This window comes from Mesocricetus auratus, unplaced genomic scaffold (assembly GCF_017639785.1).
Source record: "Mesocricetus auratus isolate SY011 unplaced genomic scaffold, BCM_Maur_2.0 Super-Scaffold_100013, whole genome shotgun sequence".
Classification (NCBI taxonomy): Eukaryota; Metazoa; Chordata; class Mammalia; order Rodentia; family Cricetidae; genus Mesocricetus; species Mesocricetus auratus.
Genome location: NW_024429196.1, coordinates 46183842 through 46205555, shown reverse-complemented (window position 1 = coordinate 46205555; position 21714 = coordinate 46183842). Strand labels below are relative to the sequence as shown.

Genomic DNA, 21714 nt, shown 5'->3' with positions numbered 1-21714 from the left:
GTGAAAATGAGAATGAAAAGCACCACACACATCTAAGTTGAACAGAAAAGCTGGGGTGGAATTTAAATAGATGACAAGCTGCCTTTTTCAGCCACAGTGGGGGGAGGGGCTGATGACTGGGGAAGAGTAGAGACTAAGTCTCCACAGGACTAGAATCATAAGTATTTCTATTCATCGTATAGAATTTGAAGAACTGTAAGTAGCTAAAAATGATGAAGGCAGAGGGTACTCAAATAGAATTGGATAACCCAGAAGAGTTCCCCTAGACAGTAACTACTTTTTCTCTGAAGATGCCCAAATAGATTTTAAATTGCTAACATTTTCTTACAACTTGTCCATAATATTACTTTAAAGAATGATTATTACTATCACAGCCTTAAGTAATGCCTCAAAAATCATCCAGCTCTTTTCGGTTTACAGTTGACTTCTATACTCAGCAGAGTTAAGACCAAGCCTTCTTTCCTGTTCTTCCTTCTTGTCACTGGTGCTTTCACTCAGCAGATAGCCTTCTCTCCATCATACTCACCCGTGTGCCAAAGTCCTTGATGCTTCTGCTCTGGTTACTGAGGGGGTCTGTCAAAGGCCCCTCAGTGGATGTGTTATCTGGGTCCTGATGCTGTGTACTGTTCACCATGGCAATGATGGCAATGCTCAGACTCACACGTTGCGTTATCATGGTGAAGTTGGAGAAGTGCATGATGAGAGCCAGCCCATAGCGCAATGAGCAGAAACCTGAATCTAGGCAGTAGAGAGTTACACAGTGAGCACCCTAAAGGACACTGCTCTTTTCCATTTCTTCCACAGTTAAATCTGGAAGAACTCCAGATCACACACCTCAATACAAGTGTCTTGCTTTTGTTTCATTTTGTTTAGTTTTTGTTTTTCATTCTCTTTTCCCTTCTTTCTTTCTTTGCTCCCCCTCTCCCTTTGCGTACTGGAGATTAAATCCCAGCTTTGCATATGCTTACCAGGCAAGCAGTCCACCACAGAGCTTCACCCCAGTCCTTTTCAGAATGCTTTTGAGACTGTTCTCATTAAGTTGCTCAGAATGAATTTGAATTTACTTTGTAGCCCAGGAAGGCCTTAAACTTGCAGTATCATCTGCCTCAGGCTTCCATGATGCCAGAACTACAGACCAGTTGTCTTCAGGCCTAGCTAATCCCGATGACCACCTTTCACCTCCAAACTCCATTGCCATACTATTTTGTTAGCTTTGTTACAAAGCATATGATGAGTTTGGGATCTTGCAAATATGGTCTTCTTTTAGAGGAATGGAGATAGATGATGAGCAAAGGAAAAACTTTAATGCAAGGGCGTCATGCTACATTGCTCCAAAATAAGAGACTAGAGGAAACAAGGCAGAGTCAGCCACGAATGTTGACTCTGCATTGCAAATCAACATCCCATTTAGCACATTCTTTTCTCACAGAGCTTTGTGAGATTATACATTGGCAGCTGTCTTTCAGAGACACTACTTCCCTGTCTGAGGATTCTCCTTTGAATTGTCAGAGAAACAAGGTTCTTCTCCTTTCCCATTCTGAACTCTCTCCCTCACTATCCCAGTTTTCTTCTTCTTTTCATTGAGACAAGGTCTTGTTTTGTTGCCTAAGCTAGTCTGGAACCCCTAGGCTCAAGCAAGACCCTCACCTCAAACTCCTGACGATCTGGGACCGCAGCTGTTGATCGCCGTGCCCAGCTGAGAACTGATGTTTCACAGTCCTCTGAACACTCTATTGACTCCTTTTCCCCTGTGTATTACCATAGCCTGGCTTCATGGCTCTTCGGACTTTCAAACAAATATGTAGAAACGGCTTTACTAAACTTATCGTTAAAATGATACAGAGTAGTATTCATTGTATGTGTAACACACGTGTATATATTTATGCATCCAACATACTTCCGATATTTCTATGCATGTATAATGGTTGTACTGATATTTTATATCTATTCCCAATAAAATAATGTAATGGACCAATGTTAGAAGGATTTCCATGTGACTGATGGGTTAGACTTTTTCACCCCTGTATATTTGGAAAACTGAATTGTGGGACACAAACAGGATCTGTAAAGAAACAGAAAAATAAACGGAAGAAATCTCCAAGTAGCCTGAGGGGTAGAACTAGTTTCCTGAAAATGAATTATTTCAATATCAATCAGTTTGAGTTTCCAAGCTCAGAAGAAGGGGCCAGCCACTTGACAAATGTGTTCCACAGGGATCTGTGCATAAGTAGCAGTTTGCTTTAAAATCACTTCTTCAAAACTCATTGCATTCCTTAGATACAAGGTTTATTGATCTTTTGGTTCCATTTCTGCCAGATTAATCCATGATGTCTCCTAACAATAAAACAGCAGGTGACATTTGGGGATTGAGGCTGAGTCTCTTTCTATTAGTCCAGCCCTCAGGAGACTGAAATAGGATTAGAAGTTCACTAAGAGCATTCAGAGGAGCAATAAATGAAAAAGCAGGAAGAGGATGACAGGTAAGGGTGAAGAAGTTGGAGCCAGGCACTCAGTCCTTTCTAATGACCTGCGAACGAGGGCAGTGGCCTTACCTTTCCTGGTTGTTGGCTTCTCATCCATTTTGCTTCTCTGGGGAATGGTGTGTACTCTGTGGTGGAGTTCCCCTCTATCCCAAATCGCTGTCACCACGACAGACTTTGACCTATGAGAAGAACATCATGCAAGAAATGACACATAGCCCCCTCCTGCTAATGCTGCCTCTTCTGAGGATCAGGAAGAGGTGGGCATCTTTATGACTTCCACATTCTGACTCTCATAGATTCTGACTATGCTTTCAGTGAACTGTGTTATTATGAGGGAATCTAACTGTACATCCTTAGGGAAAAGTGTTTAAATTCTCTAACCACCGGTTTTTGCATCTGTTTAGTAATTTTGCTTTCTGAATGGTGCTATAAAACTTAAAGAAAGAAGCTGCAAAGGCTTTTTCAAATCACAGGGGACCATGCAATGCTAGGAAACATTGTGACTTATAGCCGACCATAAAAATATGACAGCTGAGCTCAAGAACAGCCTTTACTCTCATCCTGACCATTTTTCTGTTCCCTATGTACAAGCATGGCGTTCTATGACATCTTTTTGAAGATGCTGCATGACCTTCACAAGTTCTGACAATCAGTGCTAATTATCAACTTGGAAGAATCTAGAATCACCTGGAAATGGAAAGATGGACCTATGAGTACCCTTGAATGAAATTATCTTGATTATGTAACTAAGATGAGAAGTTTCATCCAATAGGGGTGGCATCATTCCCTAGGCAGGGAACCCTGGACTGCAAAGAAAGTTGAGCACTAGCATGCATGTTTTATTCCCTTCTTCTGACAGAGAACAGATGTAATATGAGCAGCTGCTTCAAGCTCCTGAGGCCTTGACTTCCCTTCCATGATTAAAATATTCTTTACTACATATAAAATGAGCATTTAACTGAGCCAACAATACCTTTGAAACATTTATAAATTATAGTAAATGAGGCCTTCTGCTGAAATCATAAATGAATTTAGCTACATTGAAAAGCAAATAAAATTATGACCCCAAATATAGATATGCTTATCTCAGTATTTATATATCTTTGGGAGGGATATATTCATTTGCTTCTTTTAGGGAAGTATCTACATTCTAAGGATTTTGCACATTATATCCATTTTAGACTGTATCTTCAATGACTGTTAAAACCACGTACATCATATTTATGTTTCAGAATTCAGGATACTATACTTTCTGAACCCAAATTTAAAGAGATATTCCCACACTCTTAAAGATTTTCACAATCTGTGACCTTAGGACAGAGGACCATGATAGAAGACATAGATGAAAAATTTTATCCAACAATATTTATTGCAGTATTTTTTATAACAGCAAAATATTGGTTACACACTAGGAGATACCCTTGAATGAATTGGTACAGGAAACCACTTCCTTTACCAGTAGCACAGACAGAGATTGACAATAAATGGGACCTCGTGAAACTGAGAAGCTTCTGTAAGGCAATGGACACATTCAACAAGACTAAACGGCAGCCCACAGAATGGAAAAAGATCTTCACCAACCCCACATCTGACAGAGGGCTGATTTCCAAAATATACAAAGAACTCAAGAAGCAAGGCTCCAAAACACCAAAGGATCCAATTAAAAAGTGGGGTACAGAACTAAATAGAGAATTCTCAATAGAGAAATCTAAAATGGCCGAAAGACACTTAAGAAATTGCTTAACATCCTTAGCCATCTGGGAAATGCAAATCAAAACAACTCTTACACCTGTGAGAATGGCTAAAATAAAAAACATCAACGACAGTTTATGCTCAAGAGGATATAGAAAAAGGAGAACACTCCTCCATTACTGGTGGGGTGCAAACTTGTACAGCCACTTTGGAAATCAGTGTGGTGGTTTCTCAGGAAAATGGAATCAGTCTACCTCAAGATCCAGCAATTCCACTCTTAGGCATATACCCAAAGGATGCACATTCATACAACAAGAACATCTGTTCAACTATGTTCATAGAAGCATTATTCATAATAGCCAGAACCTGGAAGCAACCTAGGTGCCCCTCAACAGAAGAATGGATAAAGAAAATGTGGTACATTTACACAATGGAGTACTACTCAGTGGGAAGAAAACAATGAAATCTTGAAATTTGAAGGCAAATGGATGGAACTGAAAGAAACCATCCTGAGTGAGGTAACCCAGTCACAGAAAGACAAACATAGTATGTACTCACTCATAAGTGGATATTAGACATAGAGCAAAGGATTACCAACCTACAATCTGCACCTCCAGAGAAGCTAGGAAACAAGTAGAACCCTAAGAGAGACACAGTAATCAAATTGTAGGGGTCTGGACAGTCAGTTTTGAGGACTTCTTGCCATGGACTGTGTTAAAACAATGCTTTTAGATCTATTGAGGCAAATATCAGAGAAATGCTTATATTCAGAAAGTGTAAACAGGATAATGTGTAACCCACATACAGAGAAAAATTTACACAAGTGGAACCATGAATGTTCCCAAGGGTCAGACTCTGGGAGTCAACTTAACGTTACTTCTCATATTTATGATGTTTAATATGCATGTTCAAATGTGTATGTTCATGTATGTTCAGGTTGCATACATGTGTGTGAGGGTGCATGAGGAGGCCAGAGGTCAGACTCACATGTTATTCCTCAAGAGCTGTACATCTTGTGTTTTTTTTTGTTTGTTTGTTTTGTTTTTTAGTTAGGGTGTGTCACCAGGACCTAGGCCTGCAGACTGGGCTAGGCTGGCTGGCCAGGAAGCGTCTGGTTCTCCTGTCTCTACCTCCCTACTTCCTTATCTCCCTACCTAGAAGGAGCTGAGTTCACTTACAAATAACTATTAGACTTCTCAATTTTGAAATATTCTTGTTAATTTTTTCCTTTCTTTTTTTTTTTGGAGACAGAGTAAACCAGGCTGATTTTGAACTTCTGATCCTCCTATTTGAGCCTCCTGAGAGCTGGAATTAATTGAAACTTTATTTTATTACAATATACCTACATCTACGCTTAACTGATGTGAAGAACAGATGAATACAGGGCTGACACTGGCTGCCTGTTCCGACCTGAAAGGCTTCTAAGTCTCACTAATATCTGGATGATACCAGGATTCATCCCACTGTTCTACATGCAGCTCTAGAAGAAAAGACATCTGATGGGGGATGTCCTGTATGACCGGGCGGGACAGAAACTCTGTCTACAGACACTGGTCTTCTGCTAAAGGTACACTTTACTGGTGAGGAAGCATGTGGGGAAGATTGAAATGTTGCCTCATCCTTACAGTTCCTAGAGTCAGCACCTAGTCTCTGAAAGGTCAGACCACTTGGGTTTCTATCTATAATAGAGCCTCCTTTTATTTTCTTAACATTTTAAGCTTAAGCTTAAAAAACCATGACCAGCCTCATTCTGAAGTATTCTAAGTTTTGATCATGTATTCCCAAGGGACATTTGATGATAAAAAGTTTAAGTTGAACTTCGATTTGAATATTAAAGAAAAACAATCCAATTGTCTCTTGACTTTTCTGTTAGTGGAACTGTATTATAGACCTGTTCTGACCATGGTTTCAGTCTAAAGCCTAAAAGGAATGAATGGTTTTAACAGCCTTTTGTTTCCCCCAGGGATTGCCTCTAGAACCTCATGTGTGCCAGTCAAGCACTCTGAGCTACATTCCAAGACTGCAGGTGGTGTCACAAGACTTATACTGCCTGCAAGTATTACTTTGAATTTTGTCCCAATAGTTTTCTGTTGCTTTGTTGTTGCCGGTGTTTCCTTTTCATAAGACAAATACAAAAACTGGCCATTCCAAAAGGTAGTATTTCTGTGACATAATCATGAAAACTATGCTTCTGAAACAATCACTAGAGTTCACAAAGTCACAAGTCATCAGTGTGATTGATAAAGACAGTCTGGTCATTCTGAGTCTAACTGTAAACAATTGATACCATGGAAATTTTCAAAGATCTTCCCATTCAGGAAATGATAGTGAATCCTAGTAACAACGTTTCAAGGAGACCTAGAAACGATGAAGTGAAATTTATGTTTAAAAAGGTTTATGACAGTATAGGTTCTATTCAGAGGGAAAGGAAAATACAGACATATGATCATACATATAGGGTTTTATTTGAGAGGGAATGAGAATGTAGACATTATGGTTGCATAAGGGACTTCATCCTATTCTTCTTAGTCTGGAACCCATTATTTTGTTGCAACAGTGTTTCTAACACTCTTTGATTTTCCCTAAGTGCTTGTCTTGCATAATTTTGTTAGTCCAGTCTCCTGGTTTACTCAGAGCAAATGTTGCATATTGTTCAAATATCAGGAGCCAGCAGTTCAGAGCCTGAGTTCCCACTCTGCAAACCATAGCAAGTTTCATAAAATCTTAGAGCCTTAATTGTCTCAGAGGGAAAGAGGGGGCGATATTACTTCATGGGACTATTTGTGAGAACACAAAATGTGAGGTGTGCCTGGATCACCACAAGGAGTTCTGCACTGTCAAATGTCACTGGTATTAACAACAGCAGTAACAGCCACTATGCCCCACTCAGACCATGTTAGACCATCTCAGATCCATAAATATGGGCATTTAGCAAATAAACACATTCTGATAAAATAGTTGGTTTTAAACTTTTTAAAACATGGGTTCTTCTGCCGTGGAATCTACAGCATGGATGAAGAGGGTGCTTATCTTGTCACATACCTCAAAGAATGTGGGGAAAACAATCCCCGGAGTGTTAGACAAAATGAGGTCCTCGTCTGCTCTCTACTTTTCCGAGGAACTGAAATAAAATAAGCTATTCCATGTTTTATTACATCACACAAACAATGCATTTATAAGTTAAACCATGGCAAAAAGAAAAAAAAGTCCTAGGGCCAAAGTTGGAAAATTTTAGAAGTCGGGTTATGCCAAAAAAAGTCAAGCACACTTCAACTGTAGCGCTGTCCACAGGGCCTGACAGCTCAGGAGTGGCCTCATTCGGTTCCACTTCCCAGTCCGGAGCAGTGCTTTCCAGTCAGGTTTCCCTCCCTTTAGGATGAGCGGGGCATCCTCACTGAACCCTTTCCGCTATGGCTCCCACTCGTAAACAACAGGCACCCACCACAGTCTTTCTGGGGACCTCTTAACTGTACAAAGGCAGCAAGCCTTCTGGAACATTCAAGTTCTCTGGATTTCCATCTTACTCAGACTTCCGTCAGTCTCGTTTTCTCGAGAGCCAAGATCAAGTTTCTTGAAACCGGAAAAGACTAACCCCAGTCCCAAAGCTAAACCTCGCCAGCGCATTTTTCATGGTTTCATCTTACATTCAAAGCTAATTGAACTCATCTACAAACCACAGTGAATACTCACACGTTCTTCTGGCTAGTGACCACTGACCACTGTAGCCCTTGATACCAGTGACCTCTCAAGCCTCAGGTTCTTGATTGGATGGTTATTTTGTAAGAAAGCCTCTTCTTCACTTTGGAACCAGGCACCATTTCCAAATGGAGATCCTCAGGCTGCAGTTGGTATGTTTTTGAGTGCTTGTAAAATTAATAAATGCATCTCTGATAGTTTAGTAATTAGCATCCTATTTAAAAGAAGAAAAGCACTTACCTTCACCATTAAACTAGTATTTGAAGCCCTAGACTAGAAAGCTAGCTTGGGGAAAGAGGGTGTTCCTGTCTCTCCTTCTCTCCACAGGGAAACATAATAAGTTACATGGGAATGGGACCCCCGCCAGGTTTGCTCCCTGTGCTCTCAGGACAGGGAGTCTGCATTTGGCTTGGCCGCTTAATTTTTAACTTTCCTTTCAAGTTCTCACTGACCTAGTGAGTATCTCAAAGATGTCACTATGTTTTTCTGTTTTGAACTGCGCACACAGCCATTCAGTCAACAAGCCATTTAACTGAGTGGTGTGTAAGGGAAGCAGAAGTGTTTTCAGCATCCACAGACAAAGCACTCCACCTGTTAGAACTGGCTTCTGTGTTGAGAAACTAGGCTTGAAATGCTCACAATGCCGAGTTCTTGAACAAATGAGATGAAATCTATTTGCTAACAGGTAGATGGCCTTAATGAAATGTTCCTGCCAATGGAGTAAGTCAATCAGCTAGACTGTCCTCCTGTCTCTGGTGTCCACAGTGAATCAAAGTGAACTGTGGCTCTGAGAAGTTCCTCTTCCCGACCTTGTATTTCTTTGCATCCACCTAATGTGCTTTACGGATCCTGCTCCAGAGTTTGTTTTGTGACTTTTAGGTTTTGGGATATGGATCTTAGTAGATTTTTCTAGTTTGCTTCTTGACCTGCCTAAAACAAGGTGAGGATCTGCTCTCTCTGCTTTAAGTCACCCCAGCTGAGCTTCTGACCCCAGTCCTGTCGTCAAAGTCCTCCAAAGAGCCTATACTACACAACCCCTTAGCCAGTCTGAGTGGTCTGAGTGTTTTCTTTTTCTTTTCCATTATTTAACAATTTATTTTCAAACTATACTAACTTTATCTTCATTTATGTATGTATTATGTTGGTATGATGTATGAGAGGCCTGGAAACCCCTGGAGCTGAAGTTACAGGTACCTGTGACCCCTGTTCTCATGAATGCTATGGAAACCAAACTCAGGTCCTCCAGCAGCATGTGCTTTTAATCACTGAGCCATTTATTGTGTGACACTTCTTCCAGCGAGAGACATGAACAAAGATCTGCTCATCCAGATAGGGAACAAACAACAAACCAAGGAGACCATCAAAGCCCAACTTGGCAAATAACTGAGCTTTGTTGGGCTACTTACAGGAGTATAGGTGAGGGGGTTTCTTATAAGAGCTGCACTACCAGAGGCTAACCCCGGCATGGCTAACAACTCACAGAAACTAGAAATCTGGAGTTCACTGACAGGTGTCTCAGCTGGCCTGAGATTCTTCTAGGCTGTTTAGCTTGTCTGAATATACATATTATGTGTGTGTGTGCGTGTGCGTGTGTGCATGCTTGGAAAGGGTGGGTCCTGATGTATCTGGTAAGTTTCAGGGACTTCCTGAAGCCTTTCAGTTGTTTACTTCCTGAGTTTAAGGTGGGCCCCTGCTGTACCAAATGTCTCATTTCTCTGTGATCTTAGGGAGTTTCCCTCAAAATGAATGTTCATCTGGCAAAACATTGCTACACAACACCATCTTTCCAGCTTCATATTTTTTCTGTTAGTACTGTATTCAATCTCTTACAAACTTAGGATGTTTAAAACAATTTATGCTTATCCCCTCAGTTGTAGAAGTCAATAATCCAAAATGTGTTTCCCCAGGACAAAATCAAAGTGTCTGTGAGACAGAGCTCCCTACAGAGGCATGCTATAGCAGCCCGAATAGGATAAGACAGTCTGTGCTCAGTAAACAGCAGTTTATAGGATGAATGATTTCTTGAGTTACACTCATAATGAAAAAAAATCAAGGTTTTTAGAGCTGGCTCAAATTCCTTACCCACACTGTGATTTTCCCAAGATAAACTCAGTATGAGTCACATTTAGACAATTTAGTTTTTAGGAGGCTGAGCAGGAGGATTATGAGTTCAAGGCTTGACTGAGCTACATAGAGAAATCTATTGACATAGCTTGGTAGTAGAGTATTTGCCTAGCTTTCAGGATGCCGCAATTTAGTCCCTAATACTAGAAAAAGAGTTGACTTTATTACATCTGTAACATTCATAAATACCAATAGTGATTGAAGAGAATTGGTAAAGTCTTAAAAATGTAGGTTTCTCTGGATCGTTGACAGATGTCCTCAGTTAAAGCTATTTAACTGCAATGCTTTTCAGTTCTTTTTCAATTTGGTATGTTCCCAACATGATGCCTACTTTTTGAGACTATAAATTTGTTTAATGCCTGCCCTGTGATCTACAGAGCCCAAAGTTCACTGAGTAGGGCTGTACACAGGATGAAAGGGAATGATCATAAGCCACACAATCTTGCACAAGGTAGCGGGAAAGAGCAAACAAGGACCCCTGCCAACATGGGAAGTGTCAAAGGAAGGCTTCTCGGAGGAGGCGGGGCTGTGACTGGTTTCATAGGCTGCATGAATAAATACCACGAGGGAAGGGCCATCCAGAATGATCAAAGCATGGAAGGTTGGTATGGTTCCTCATGACTGAGGATTCCTCATGACTAGGGATTAAACTGCAAAACTATCAAGGGAATTTGGTTAACTGACTCAAAACATGATATTGATTGCTTGTTCCCAGTACTAGAAATAGGTTTTCCAGAATAAAAATAGAAAAATGTTGTAATGTTTCCTGCAACAAAACTGTAAAATTTTCAAGAATTTCTTGAACAAGAACAGTATGACTCAACAATTTGAATGCCTGGTCCTCAGTTGGTGGTGCTGTTTGAGGAGGTTTAGGAAGTGTGGCCTTACTGGAGAAAGTATGTCACTGAGGGCCAGGTTTGAGTATCAGATCCTTATGTCATTCCCAGTGAACTCTCTGTTTTGTGCCTGAGTGCGAGACTTGAGCTCTCGGCTTCCGACTCTATTGACCATATCTGTTGCTTGCTGCTATGCTGACGCCATCATTATAGACCATAACCTCTGGGATGGTAAGCACAAATAAACCGGTTTTTTTTCTGTTTGCCTTGGTCAACTGTTTTATCAGAGCATAGAAAAGTAACTAAGACAAGAAGCAAATACTATGTTCTTAGATGAAAAACCTTAATATTACAAAATAGTAACCCTTCCTTACTGAATAAATACCCCCCAATAAACAATTTGGTGGCTATTGGGTTAAAAGAAAGGAAACAGAAGGGCATGATCCATATGGCCTAAGGTTCCCAAAGGAGACAGAATAAGTGACATGTGTAAGAGAGAAACCTTGAGGCCCTCACCCCAGCAAAGGAGGGATGAGTCACATCTATCATGTGGATTTGATGCTTTTACCTATATAAATATGGGTTTTTTGAATCTTGTTTGTTATGTACACCAACCTGTTTTCAAAGTGGTGATCCTCTTGCTTCAGCATCTAGAGTGATAGAATTACAAGCATGTGCCCCTGTTTGGGCTAATGCAATGTAGTTTTAAATAAGTAAAGGAAATAGAGCATGCATATAAAGGGTCTAATAGTTTTCTAAATGTTTTCTCCCAAAGACCCGTGTGTGTGTGTGTGTGTGTGTGTGTGTGTGTGTGTGTGTGTGTACATGATTACATGAGGTAGATTACTAATCACTTTGGGACCTAGTAATTTTCTTCCTTCAGTTAGAAAACTAAGCAAAAAAAATGACTATAAAGACTGGTGAGATGACTCAGTGGGTAAAGAGTGCTGTCTTAGGGCAATGGAGGAGTAATTGGAAGAATATACTCAGCAAAGTATAGACTAATGGGATGGAATCTTAGAGTCAGAGGCAATAGACAGAAAACTTTGCACACTGCTGATGGGTGTGTCCACAAGCACAGAAGAGAAACAGTTGAAAGAATAGTAGCCAGAAATTTTGTGGAACCAAGCACATTGCTTTCTTAAATCAAGTGTGTCCCATGTCCTGGGCAGCAGACACAGGTGACTCTGGCTTCTCTTTTACTCGATCTCACTTTGTTGTACTATCCCTCCATTGATCCTTATGTTGCCTGAACAAAGAGCTTTTTCCTTGTGTTATTTCTCCATGACAGCTTTTAACTGTCTCTCGTTGCCATGGCATTCAAATCAGAGAGCTGCTTTTTGATTAGTGGACCTCACCCTGGATTGGTTTTTTCTTGTCTCTTCTTGACATTTGGGACCTAAGAAGTTGAGGGAAGAACTTAAGGTATGAGTCTGGGGAAAACTGAGTAAGATGTTCTTGCCTAGAGTGATCAGATACAATCACTCATGGAATTTCCAGTGTGATGCAGGCTAGATCATAGGGATGGAGAGGCTGCATCCAAAGTTCTTGTACTCTGAAGTTTTAGAAATGATCAATGCTTTCTTGATAATAGACCCCCCTGGAATGTCTTTGTGAATTTGAGGTAGTTTTTGGTGATTTCTTAAAGCCTTAGAAATCTTGGTCTATAGTTATCTCAATTTATTAGCCCTTCCAAGTGACAAACTCATTTTCTCACTCACAGAATGAAATGCCTGTGTGGAACCTTTGTAACATTTTCCTTTGCTTTGTCCTCATCCTTACTTGGGTGAGGTTAGTCTTTGCTCAGGAGCAAGCATCAGGTTTAATTTTGTGACTCTCATGGCTGATTTCTCAGTCATGCTTACGCTTCACTTTGAGATATGCTCAATGGTATCTATCAGACACTGTTACAGAGTTCATATGCCTTCCCAGTGAGAAATCACTCCATTGGCAAATTAATAAAGGAAAAGGCTCCTTAATAATACATGCAATGATTCTGGCTAATCACAAAAGGGAATCAGTCTCAAACAGAAAAGTTTACCAGCTTATATAGGCTTTGAACTTACATGGTCCACATACACTGTTATCCTTAAATGTCCCTTAGGTCTTGGCGCCAGTTTACACTTTGAACAATTTAAACAGAGACAGGAGGCATCTGGACAGGTGGGAGAGTTCCACAATAAAGAAATTGCCAGAATTATTTCTGAAGTATACCAGTGCTGTTCTTTTTGGTATAGTTGTTACCCAGGCTCATCTTGCCCACCTGGTGGAACTGATTCCCCTGAGATGCCCATTAGAGGCATGTTCTTTGATATGGAGATGAGTCTCATGGTTAGTTGTAAGTCAGGCTTTTCTCCCTTTATTAAGGGGATGGTGCCTAAGTGGGGTGTCAGTCTTGATAAACAAGCATTATTTTTCCTCAGCCACCATAACAATCCTAAACTTCAATAATGACACACAATTTTCTTTCTTGTAGTTTCTAACAGGCCTGGTTAGTGTATACTCATCTCCCAGTCATATTGGAGGGGCATTCTTTAGTTAAATTCTGCTTTATATAACTTATTATGTCCTAAGAGAGTTTATTAGTAAATCTGTTATAGCATCAAGTTTACATCAAGTTTCTATTGTGTCATTCTTTTTGGTTAGAGCAATTAAAATACAGCTCCAGTTTAAAATTTTTTGTCACAAATGGCTGAAAAACATCCTTCATCATCAGGGAAATGAAAATCAAAACTTCTCTGAGATTTCATCTTACACCAGTCATAATAGCCAAGATCAATAAAACAAATGACATCTCATGCTGGTGATGATGTGAGGGAAGGGGAACACTTATCCACTGCTGGTAAGAGTAAAAACTTGTACAGCCATTATAGAAATCAATGTGGTGGTTCTTCAGGAAGCTGGGAGTATATCTATCTCAAGATTCAGTGATACCACTCCTGGGCATAAATGCAAAGGACTCTATATCCTACTACAGAGACACTTGCTCATGCATGCTCATTGTTGTTCTATTCATAACACCCAGAAACTGGAGACAGCCTAAGTGTCCATCAACAGAGGAATGGATAATGAAAATGTGGTGCATTTACACAATAGAATATTATTCAGCTATTTAAAACTGAGATCATGAGATTTGCAGGTAAATGAATGGTGCTAAAAAAAAATCATCCTGAGAGAGGTAACAGGCTCCAAAAGACAAATGCTGTATGTATTCACTTACATGTGAATGCTAGCTTTTAAACTTTTGCTAGGCATGACAGAATCCATATAACTACCCAGGTTATGTACAGAGTAAGGGATTAGGGAGGAGGAAAGTCTCTCCCAAGGAATGGGAAATAGAATATACAGTTATGGAGAGACAGAAGCAAGACTAAAATAGGATGATTAAACAGAGAAGGGAAGAGAAGGGGGGGCAATGGAGGGAATATGGGAAGAGACAACTTACACTAAGGGCCATTTAAGGGATCAAATGTCAAATGTCAAATGAAAACTATTGTAGAAGCTTCTTCTTCTTCTTCTTTTTTTTTGTTTTTTTGTTTTTTTTTGGTTTTATGAGACGGGGTTTCTCTGTAATGTTTTGGAGGCTGTCGGTCCAGCCTGGCCTCGAACTCACAGAGATCCACCTGCCTCTGCCTCCCGAGTGCTGGGATTAAAGGCATGCGCCACCACCGCCTGGCCTGTAGAAGCTTCTTAAGATACATACATATATGAAAAAAATCTAAATGGAGTCACCAAATAATGGGGAAGGCAATGCCCTAACTAGTCATTTTTTGCCACCAATAGAAACTTCCTTTGCCAGAAATAGATTATATTTAATGAGTTTTTGACACTTAAAAAGGTTTCATGGAGACATACAAATAATTCAGGCTATTTCCAAGGTTGCTCCCTAAAAACTGATGGTGAGGTCCTATTGTGGAAGACAACACATATACATCTTATTGAAGATAGAGAAATGAAGCTAGTGCCTACCTAGAGCCTTCACCCTACAGACTAGTGTTTGGAATACTGAAAGACATTCTGTATGCTACCAGAGGAGAAAGGTAAACACCAACCTAGCTACAAAACATACAAACTACAATAATGACTTGCTTGCACGATATTCTTGTGCAATTGTGGCAAAAAAGTTGTGGGAGTAAACATCTATCTGACCATATTTTTCTCCTACTCTATGAGATGGAACCCATTCCTAACACTGCTCATGTGGCCAAGAACCTGAGTCTAGATAAGCTATAGGCCTAGAGGATAACAAAATCCTATTGTTCGGCTAAAGAAACAAAGCAATAAAAGAATTTATAATGACAATCAGTTATAGACATAGATCAGTGCCTCAGTCAGTCACCATTATAGAAATTTCATCTTAGAGTAGTTGGGAACTAACAGAGACTCACAACTAATATAGGAAAATGTACAGAGAGTCATTGGAGTACTCAGTCATAAATGATATGTTTTCATTAAATCCCTCCCACAAGACTCAGGGAGCTAAGAAGAAGGGGAGGCAGAAAGACTCTTAAAGCCAAAGAAATGGATGGCACCAAGGGAAAAGTGTCTTCCAGAGACAATAGGACAGACACATGAACTCACAAAGACTGTGGCAGCATGCAAAGGGATGCACAGGTTCAAGCCAGAGAAGATCCCAGTGCTAAGATGGGAAGTGGACATATGCTCCCATCCCTAACCAAGAAGCTGTCTCCAATTGGCAATTACTTGTAAAGGAAATACTAGTTTTCTCCAATGGAGTTTCACTGAATATATAAACCACACCTAGGGTAGACCCCAGGGTCAGCAGTAGACAGCCAACACAAATGTTATTTTTATAGGTTTTCTTTTTAATCTCATGTTACTTTGTTTGGTCATTTTTTATCTGATTGGTCACTTGCTAGTCTATTGAGGTCTCTGATTTTGTGTTTTATGGGTTTTATGTGTGTGTTGTTGTTCTTTTTCTGTTTGTTTGTCCTGTTTTCATTTGTATTTATTTTTGTCTTTATTAGCCTATTTATTTTCTAAAGAAATTGAGAAAGAAGGCATGGAATTGGATGGGTGGGGTGGTAGGGAAAATCTGGGAGGAAATGAGGAAGAGAAAATAATTATTAGAATATATTGTATGAAAAAATATTTTCAATAAAAAAAGAGAACAAACCTACCAATTACAAAAGAGACACAAAATGATGCTGTTAGAGCCTTCAGTGCTGTAACTAGATCAGGACCCAGTCTCTCCGTCACTCACTGAGTCTGCTGGCTGGGCCTGTCAGCAAATTAAAAATGAGTCGTCCAGCTCTCAAAAAAAAAATCTGTGTAGGGAATTGAACATTCAGGGTCCTCTTGTTTTACCATTGATAATTTGACTCCAAGGTCATAACCATTTGTAGCTTTACAGAGGCCTCTATCTAAGAGGTGACAAACTGGGCCAAACAGTTCAAAAACCAGGGTCTGATAATGTTCCTAGAATGACCAGAAGGGGTCCTGTCAGAGACTAGCCAAGCTTTCCAAGTACAGTAGCTGCTCCAAAAATTTGAGGAATTCTCCAGGACCTCCCTTCTGTTGGCTATGTATTTGTTGTTATTGTTGCTTTTACCACAATTTGGATTACTCCTGCTTTGGTAACATATCAGCACCTTTTACTCAGAATGGCACATAATCCAAACAACCCCACCCTTTTTCAGCAGTTAGTAGTCATAAGGCTCTATTGGATTTTAGGAAAACATTTTTTTATCATCTACAAGAACCAACTTTATTTGGATGCATAGCCAGTCATAACCTATTATTTGCAGATACAACACAGTTAACAAAATGTTTCGTGTTAGAATCTAGTCCTGGGGAGCCACCGTGGCTATCCCTGTAGAAGCATTATGGTTAATATCACCATGAATCCAAAGACAGGAGGGGGCATGGTGACTCCTGTCTCCAAATGTCCCCTGTAGAATTCCTCAAGCTTTAGCCATGCATAGAATTGTTAGCATAGACTCATTAGCGGGAGCAAGGCTGAAGAACTAACTAGTGTCTGTTGTCTCTACATGGTGAGTCAGAGGCTGGTCTGGATGGATATACACAGGTCTCTCCCTCCTCCGGCAGTGCTCCTTGCTTTACACAGGTGTGGTGGATGACACCTGTAACTTAGTGTTTAAATGAGTGCCCATAGTTCAGCCTGATGATTGGTTCTATGGCAGAAGTCGACTCTGTCATATTAACATCTCCTTGGAACCGAATCCAGCGACCTACAGATCCTTAGCCTGTGTGTGTGTGTATGTGTGTGTGAAGAACACCTAAAGAGCTTAAGAAGTGCTTTAACATCCAAGCAAATCCGGCCCTGCCTCTTGGGAACCTGGCACAGTGCATTATTCCTCTGGCTCTGTATGCAGGTGTAAAGGTCCCTTTAAGAGACAAGCTCTGCCCACTCTCTCTCTCTCTCTCTCTCTCTCTCTCTCTCTCTCTCTCTCTCTCTCTCTCTCTCTCTCTCTCTCCTCTCTTCTCTCTTCCCTTCCCTTACTCCCTTCCCTCCCTTCATTTTTCTCAATAAACTTCCTTCCTAGGCATGTTTGTCCCTTGCCTGCCAAAGAGCCCCCTCGAGTAACACTTGCTCTTACAAAGAATAATAATATGATTCAATGAGGCTCCCTTACAGTTCAGACCTTGTAGCAGTCAGTCTGAGGATTCCTAGAGACAGGATCGCCCATTTGGTTTGAGGATTCAGTAGAGGTAAGAGGTCTTTCTTGTGGTTGGTTCTTTTATTTCTCTGACTTTTTAGCTTTCACCCTGATATCCGACTTTGGGTTTTTATTATTAAGGCCAATTAAAATTCATGCTGTAAGACCTCCCTCTAAAATATTTTTTTTCTCCTTGGCCCTTTTAAACTTGTATATGTAACCTTGAATCAGTTAAATAGAAAACCATAAAAAACAGACTTCTAAGGAATTCAAAATGTGGTGCCATCGGGTTGATTTTTTCCTTACTTTGTCTGTGTCCTTATAACTGAAAATAAAAACAAAAACAATACTATCCAGACTTGGTGGGGGTAGAAACAAAGGCAGACCACAGGCATAGGACAAAGAAGCCCCAAGAACAGAAAGGCTATCAGTTAAAGGAAGCAAGCTGGGGTCAGGTCCAAAGGACACTCTGCTCCCCAAATTCTGGCACCCATTTTCAACAGTCTACCAAAGGAGCCATTCCTTATCACTGTAAGAAGGGACAAATGGTTATCTGTTGTGCCTATCAGCATACCAAAGCCCACACTGGCCTCCAGGCTCTCTCTGTACTCATGGTTCTTCTCACTGGGCACCCTACCCTAAATTTCTCTAGCTTCTGGGCTTCCCTTCCCTAGCTTCTCATTCCTATATAACTGCCATTTCAGGCACATGCTCTTGGTCCTCTCTTTGGTCTTCCTCTCTTGGTCCTCTTCATCTTGTCTCCACCACTCCCCCTTCTTATGGCCCAGTTCACTCTGCTGACCACGCTCAGTGTGTTACTTTCTCTCCAAGCTCTGGTCTCTTCTTGATGCCTCTGGCTGTACTCCCTCTCATATCCACATTAAAATCCATCCCCTCAACCATACCTTGGAGTGGTCACATCTTCATTTTATACAGCTGGGAGCTCCAGTAGAAAGGATTCAGCATAGCCTCCATCTCCAGCCTCCTGCTCAAGCAGTGAAGCTAAAGGGCCCTCCCACAGGAATGAACAGCAGCATCCCAGGGGCCACTCTGCACTGGGGGGAAGTGGAGCCCTGGCCTCCCCACATGCAAGGCTGCCTGGGTGCCTGGGGCTTCAGGCTGGAGCTCCCCCTCCTCCTGCCAATGTGGCAGCTTCTACTCAGGTGGCTCCTGCAGTCCCAGTGGTCCTTGAGCCTCAGGGTGTCCTTGCCCAATGCTAACTCACCTAGCAGCCTCAGCAAATGAGATATACCTACTCATGATCAAGGAGAGGTGCCTTCCTCTTCCTTTCTTTCTTGCTTCCCTTCTTCCCTCCTTCCCTGCCAACCCCCTCCCTTCTTTCCTCTCTTCAAGATGCCAACACCATTTTCTTATTCTAAGCTTATGAAAAAGTCTCAGGCCTTAACTGGACCTTTTGTGTCCAAAGAAATCAATGTAAGGGCCAGTAGCTCAGCCCTAGGCCACAGGTGGGACATGTTTCAGGAGTGAAAGTGAGTTTGGAACCTACTTTATCCTGCTCAATCTAGCTCCTTAAAGAAGGTTCTATATAATGACCCTGGAAAAGAGGGTCTCTACTATGATATACAGAGTCTGGCAAACAAACAGGCAGCACATTCACCCGCACATTCCTTCAAAGCAACAACATTCCCTCCCATTGTTTTCTTAATGGACAACCTGTCAGTCTTCTAGGAAGGCTCTTTTGGGGGCACACAGCCCTACCTCAGCCACTTACTCTACTAGAAAGCTCCCTTGGGGCTTGAGCAAAGGCCTCTTCCATGCCATGCTGTAGAACCAGGTTGGGACCTGTGATCTGGTGTAGACTGGGACCTGGTTGGGACCCGTGGTTGGGTGTTGGTGCCCCTCCCTTATCTTGCAATTTACCTGTTGAGTTCTTAGTCTTCAAAAGAATCTTGCCATCGATAAGCAGAAGAGTGTGGCTCACAGGAAGTACCCGGAATACGTGAGAGTGCTTTTATCTCTGTGTGACGACCAGATTAAATGATGTAATAGCATCAAGCCAATCCTGTCCTACTCCTGCAAGAAACCTTCATATGACCCTTGCTCACTTTTGGTTTTTCCCTCTGATGTCAGCTTTAACCACAGAGAGATGTAAGTGTACAGTTGGAAAAACCCTGGCATACACATAGTTCTTTTACAAGTCTCTATCTTCTTTCCTTTAAAGCCAACTTCAAACTCCTTTAGAGATGTACATTTTGTATTTGAATGAGTCTACTTAACTGTTAAATAATTCTCAGACTGTTGAGTGTCCATGGAACTTGGAAAAATGTTTTCTGTTTTTTCCATGACCTGGCACCGTGGTATGTGTCTGTTAGGTAAGTACACACTTGTGCTCCGCAGCTACTGGAAGAATTCGAAAAAAGCCCCTACTCCGGAATAGTGCACAAACAAAAGGCTCTTGTGGCCTGGAGCACCGTACTCTCTCTCTCTTTCTCTCTCTCTCTCTCTCTCTCTCTCTCTCTCTCTCTCTCTCTGGGTATGTGTGTGTGTGTGTGCGTGTGTGTGTATACAGGTACATATGCATGCCTTTGCACATAAGCATAAATGGGAGGTCAGAGGTCAACATCAGGTTTTGTCCTTCAAAATGTCATCTACCTTGTTTTTGAAGACAGGGGCTCTCACTTCTAATTTTTTTTCAAGAAGATTTTTATTTATTTACCTATCTGTTTATTTATTGGGTGTACAAGTGTGTGCTCATGAGTTCATGTGTACCATGTATTGCAGGAGCAGGAGGAAAGAAGAGGGCATTGGATCCTCCTGAAACCGGAGCGATGTTAGAAACTGAGCCCAGGTCCTCTGCAGCTGCGGTATGATAGCTAATCTGGTTGTCAACTTGACTACATTTGGAATCAACTAAAACCCAAGAAGCTGACCACATCTGTGATCATGATTAGATTATTTGAGGTAAGAAGATACATCCTAAACCTTAGTCAAACCCTCTGGTGGCTTTATCTAGTGTGAGACCCTTTCTCCACCTGGCTTAAGACCTGTGCCCCCTCCTGTTGGGAACTTGAATCCTTTTGGCTCTACCAGGTGGCCTAGAGAAACTACACACAAACACACATACACACACACACACACACACACACACACACACACACACCACCGCCACCACAACAGCAGCAACAACAAAACAAAAACACCCTCCACCTGTCCCCCCCAGGAGAATGAACACTTGCTTGTTTTGTTGCTTGACTCCTGTTCACAGTCAAGGTTGGTCCTTGTGTGGAGGTGGGAGGGGCTGGGTCTCTCATCCAGGCCCTCCCTGCCATCTAAGGGCAATGCCCACAGGAGGGGTAATAGTTCCTCCAGGTGAGCATTCCCTCTGCTCCCTGTTTGCTCTAAGCAGCCCTGGGAAGGAGACAAGTTCCCCTGGACTAAGCTGAAGGAAAAGAGAAATTTCCACTCTTTTCTTTTTCATGATTTATGTCACTTTTTAAATCCAAGAATCCATATATAATTGGAAAAGCCCATCACTATCTTAAAAAAAGAAAGGAATGGACATTCAACACACAATTTGACATGACAGTTCCCCTTGAGATGAACTTTCTTCTCACTAGAAAGAGAGAGAGAAAAAAAAGAAAGAAAGGAAGGAAGAAAGGAAGGAAGGAAGAAAGAAAGGAAGGATGGAAGAAAGAAAGGAAGGACGGAAGGAAGAAAGAAAGAAAGGAAGGAAGGACGGAAGGAAGAAAGAAAGAAAGAAAGAAAAGAAGGACGGAAAGAAGAAAGAAAGTCACTCACACACATTGGGATTATCTTTACTTCTACCATTTGTGCATGGTGAGCTGTCTGAAGCCCAACTCTCACCCTAAATGGCATACCACAGTCATTGAGAAATGCACTATGGGTAGAATGCCACTAAGGACCCTAAATGGTTACTGAATGATTCACACAGAAGAAATCTGTATGATACTGCAAAAACTTTGAGAGCTAAGCTGCCAAGGAATCAAATAGGATGTTGAAATCTGAATCTAATGAGGTTGATTATTTGCTAAATTAAAATAAATTAATAAAACTTAATAATTAATAAGATTCAAGGCTCTTATGAGGTACCAATTAAAGCTACCAAGGGACCTAAGGATGTATTATAATTTAGTTGGTAGAATGTCTGCCTAGGATATATGAAGCCCCTACTTGGCCACCAGATTCACATAAATTGGGTATGGTGGTGCCTACTTATTTCTAGCACTCAAGAGGTAGATGCAAAAGAATCAAAAGTTCAAG

At 41.2% G+C, this 21714-nt stretch overlaps 1 protein-coding gene and 1 long non-coding RNA gene across 7 annotated transcripts in view; one reads left to right on the top strand and one right to left on the bottom strand.

Annotated features, from left to right (window-relative positions):
* Slc17a2 (solute carrier family 17 member 2) overlaps positions 1–19498 on the bottom strand; it is a 32728-nt gene extending 13230 nt beyond the window's left edge. For 3 of the 5 annotated variants that reach the window (XM_013110641.3, XM_021225066.2, XM_005066459.4), the window contains exons 1-4: positions 19354–19498; positions 7866–8085; positions 2553–2662; positions 527–738 (exon numbers count right to left, since the gene is read on the bottom strand). In XM_013110641.3, coding sequence (XP_012966095.1) covers positions 527–738; positions 2553–2580 — 240 coding nt within the window. In that variant the 5' untranslated portion in view covers positions 2581–2662; positions 7866–8085; positions 19354–19498. Of the gene's footprint in view, positions 1–526; positions 739–2552; positions 2663–7217; positions 7297–7865; positions 8086–19353 lie in introns of all 5 variants that reach the window. The other 2 variants (XM_013110639.3, XM_021225069.2) reach the window with 2 other exon arrangements.
* On the top strand, positions 17297–21522 carry LOC110340201. Of its 2 annotated transcripts, XR_005880804.1 has the most exons (4): positions 17297–17524; positions 19564–19581; positions 20215–20394; positions 20938–21522. It is a non-coding gene; the product is annotated as an uncharacterized LOC110340201 (long non-coding RNA). The 2 variants fall into 2 exon arrangements; XR_005880805.1 differs by lacking the exon at positions 19564–19581.
* Positions 21523–21714: the final 192 nt, after the last annotated feature.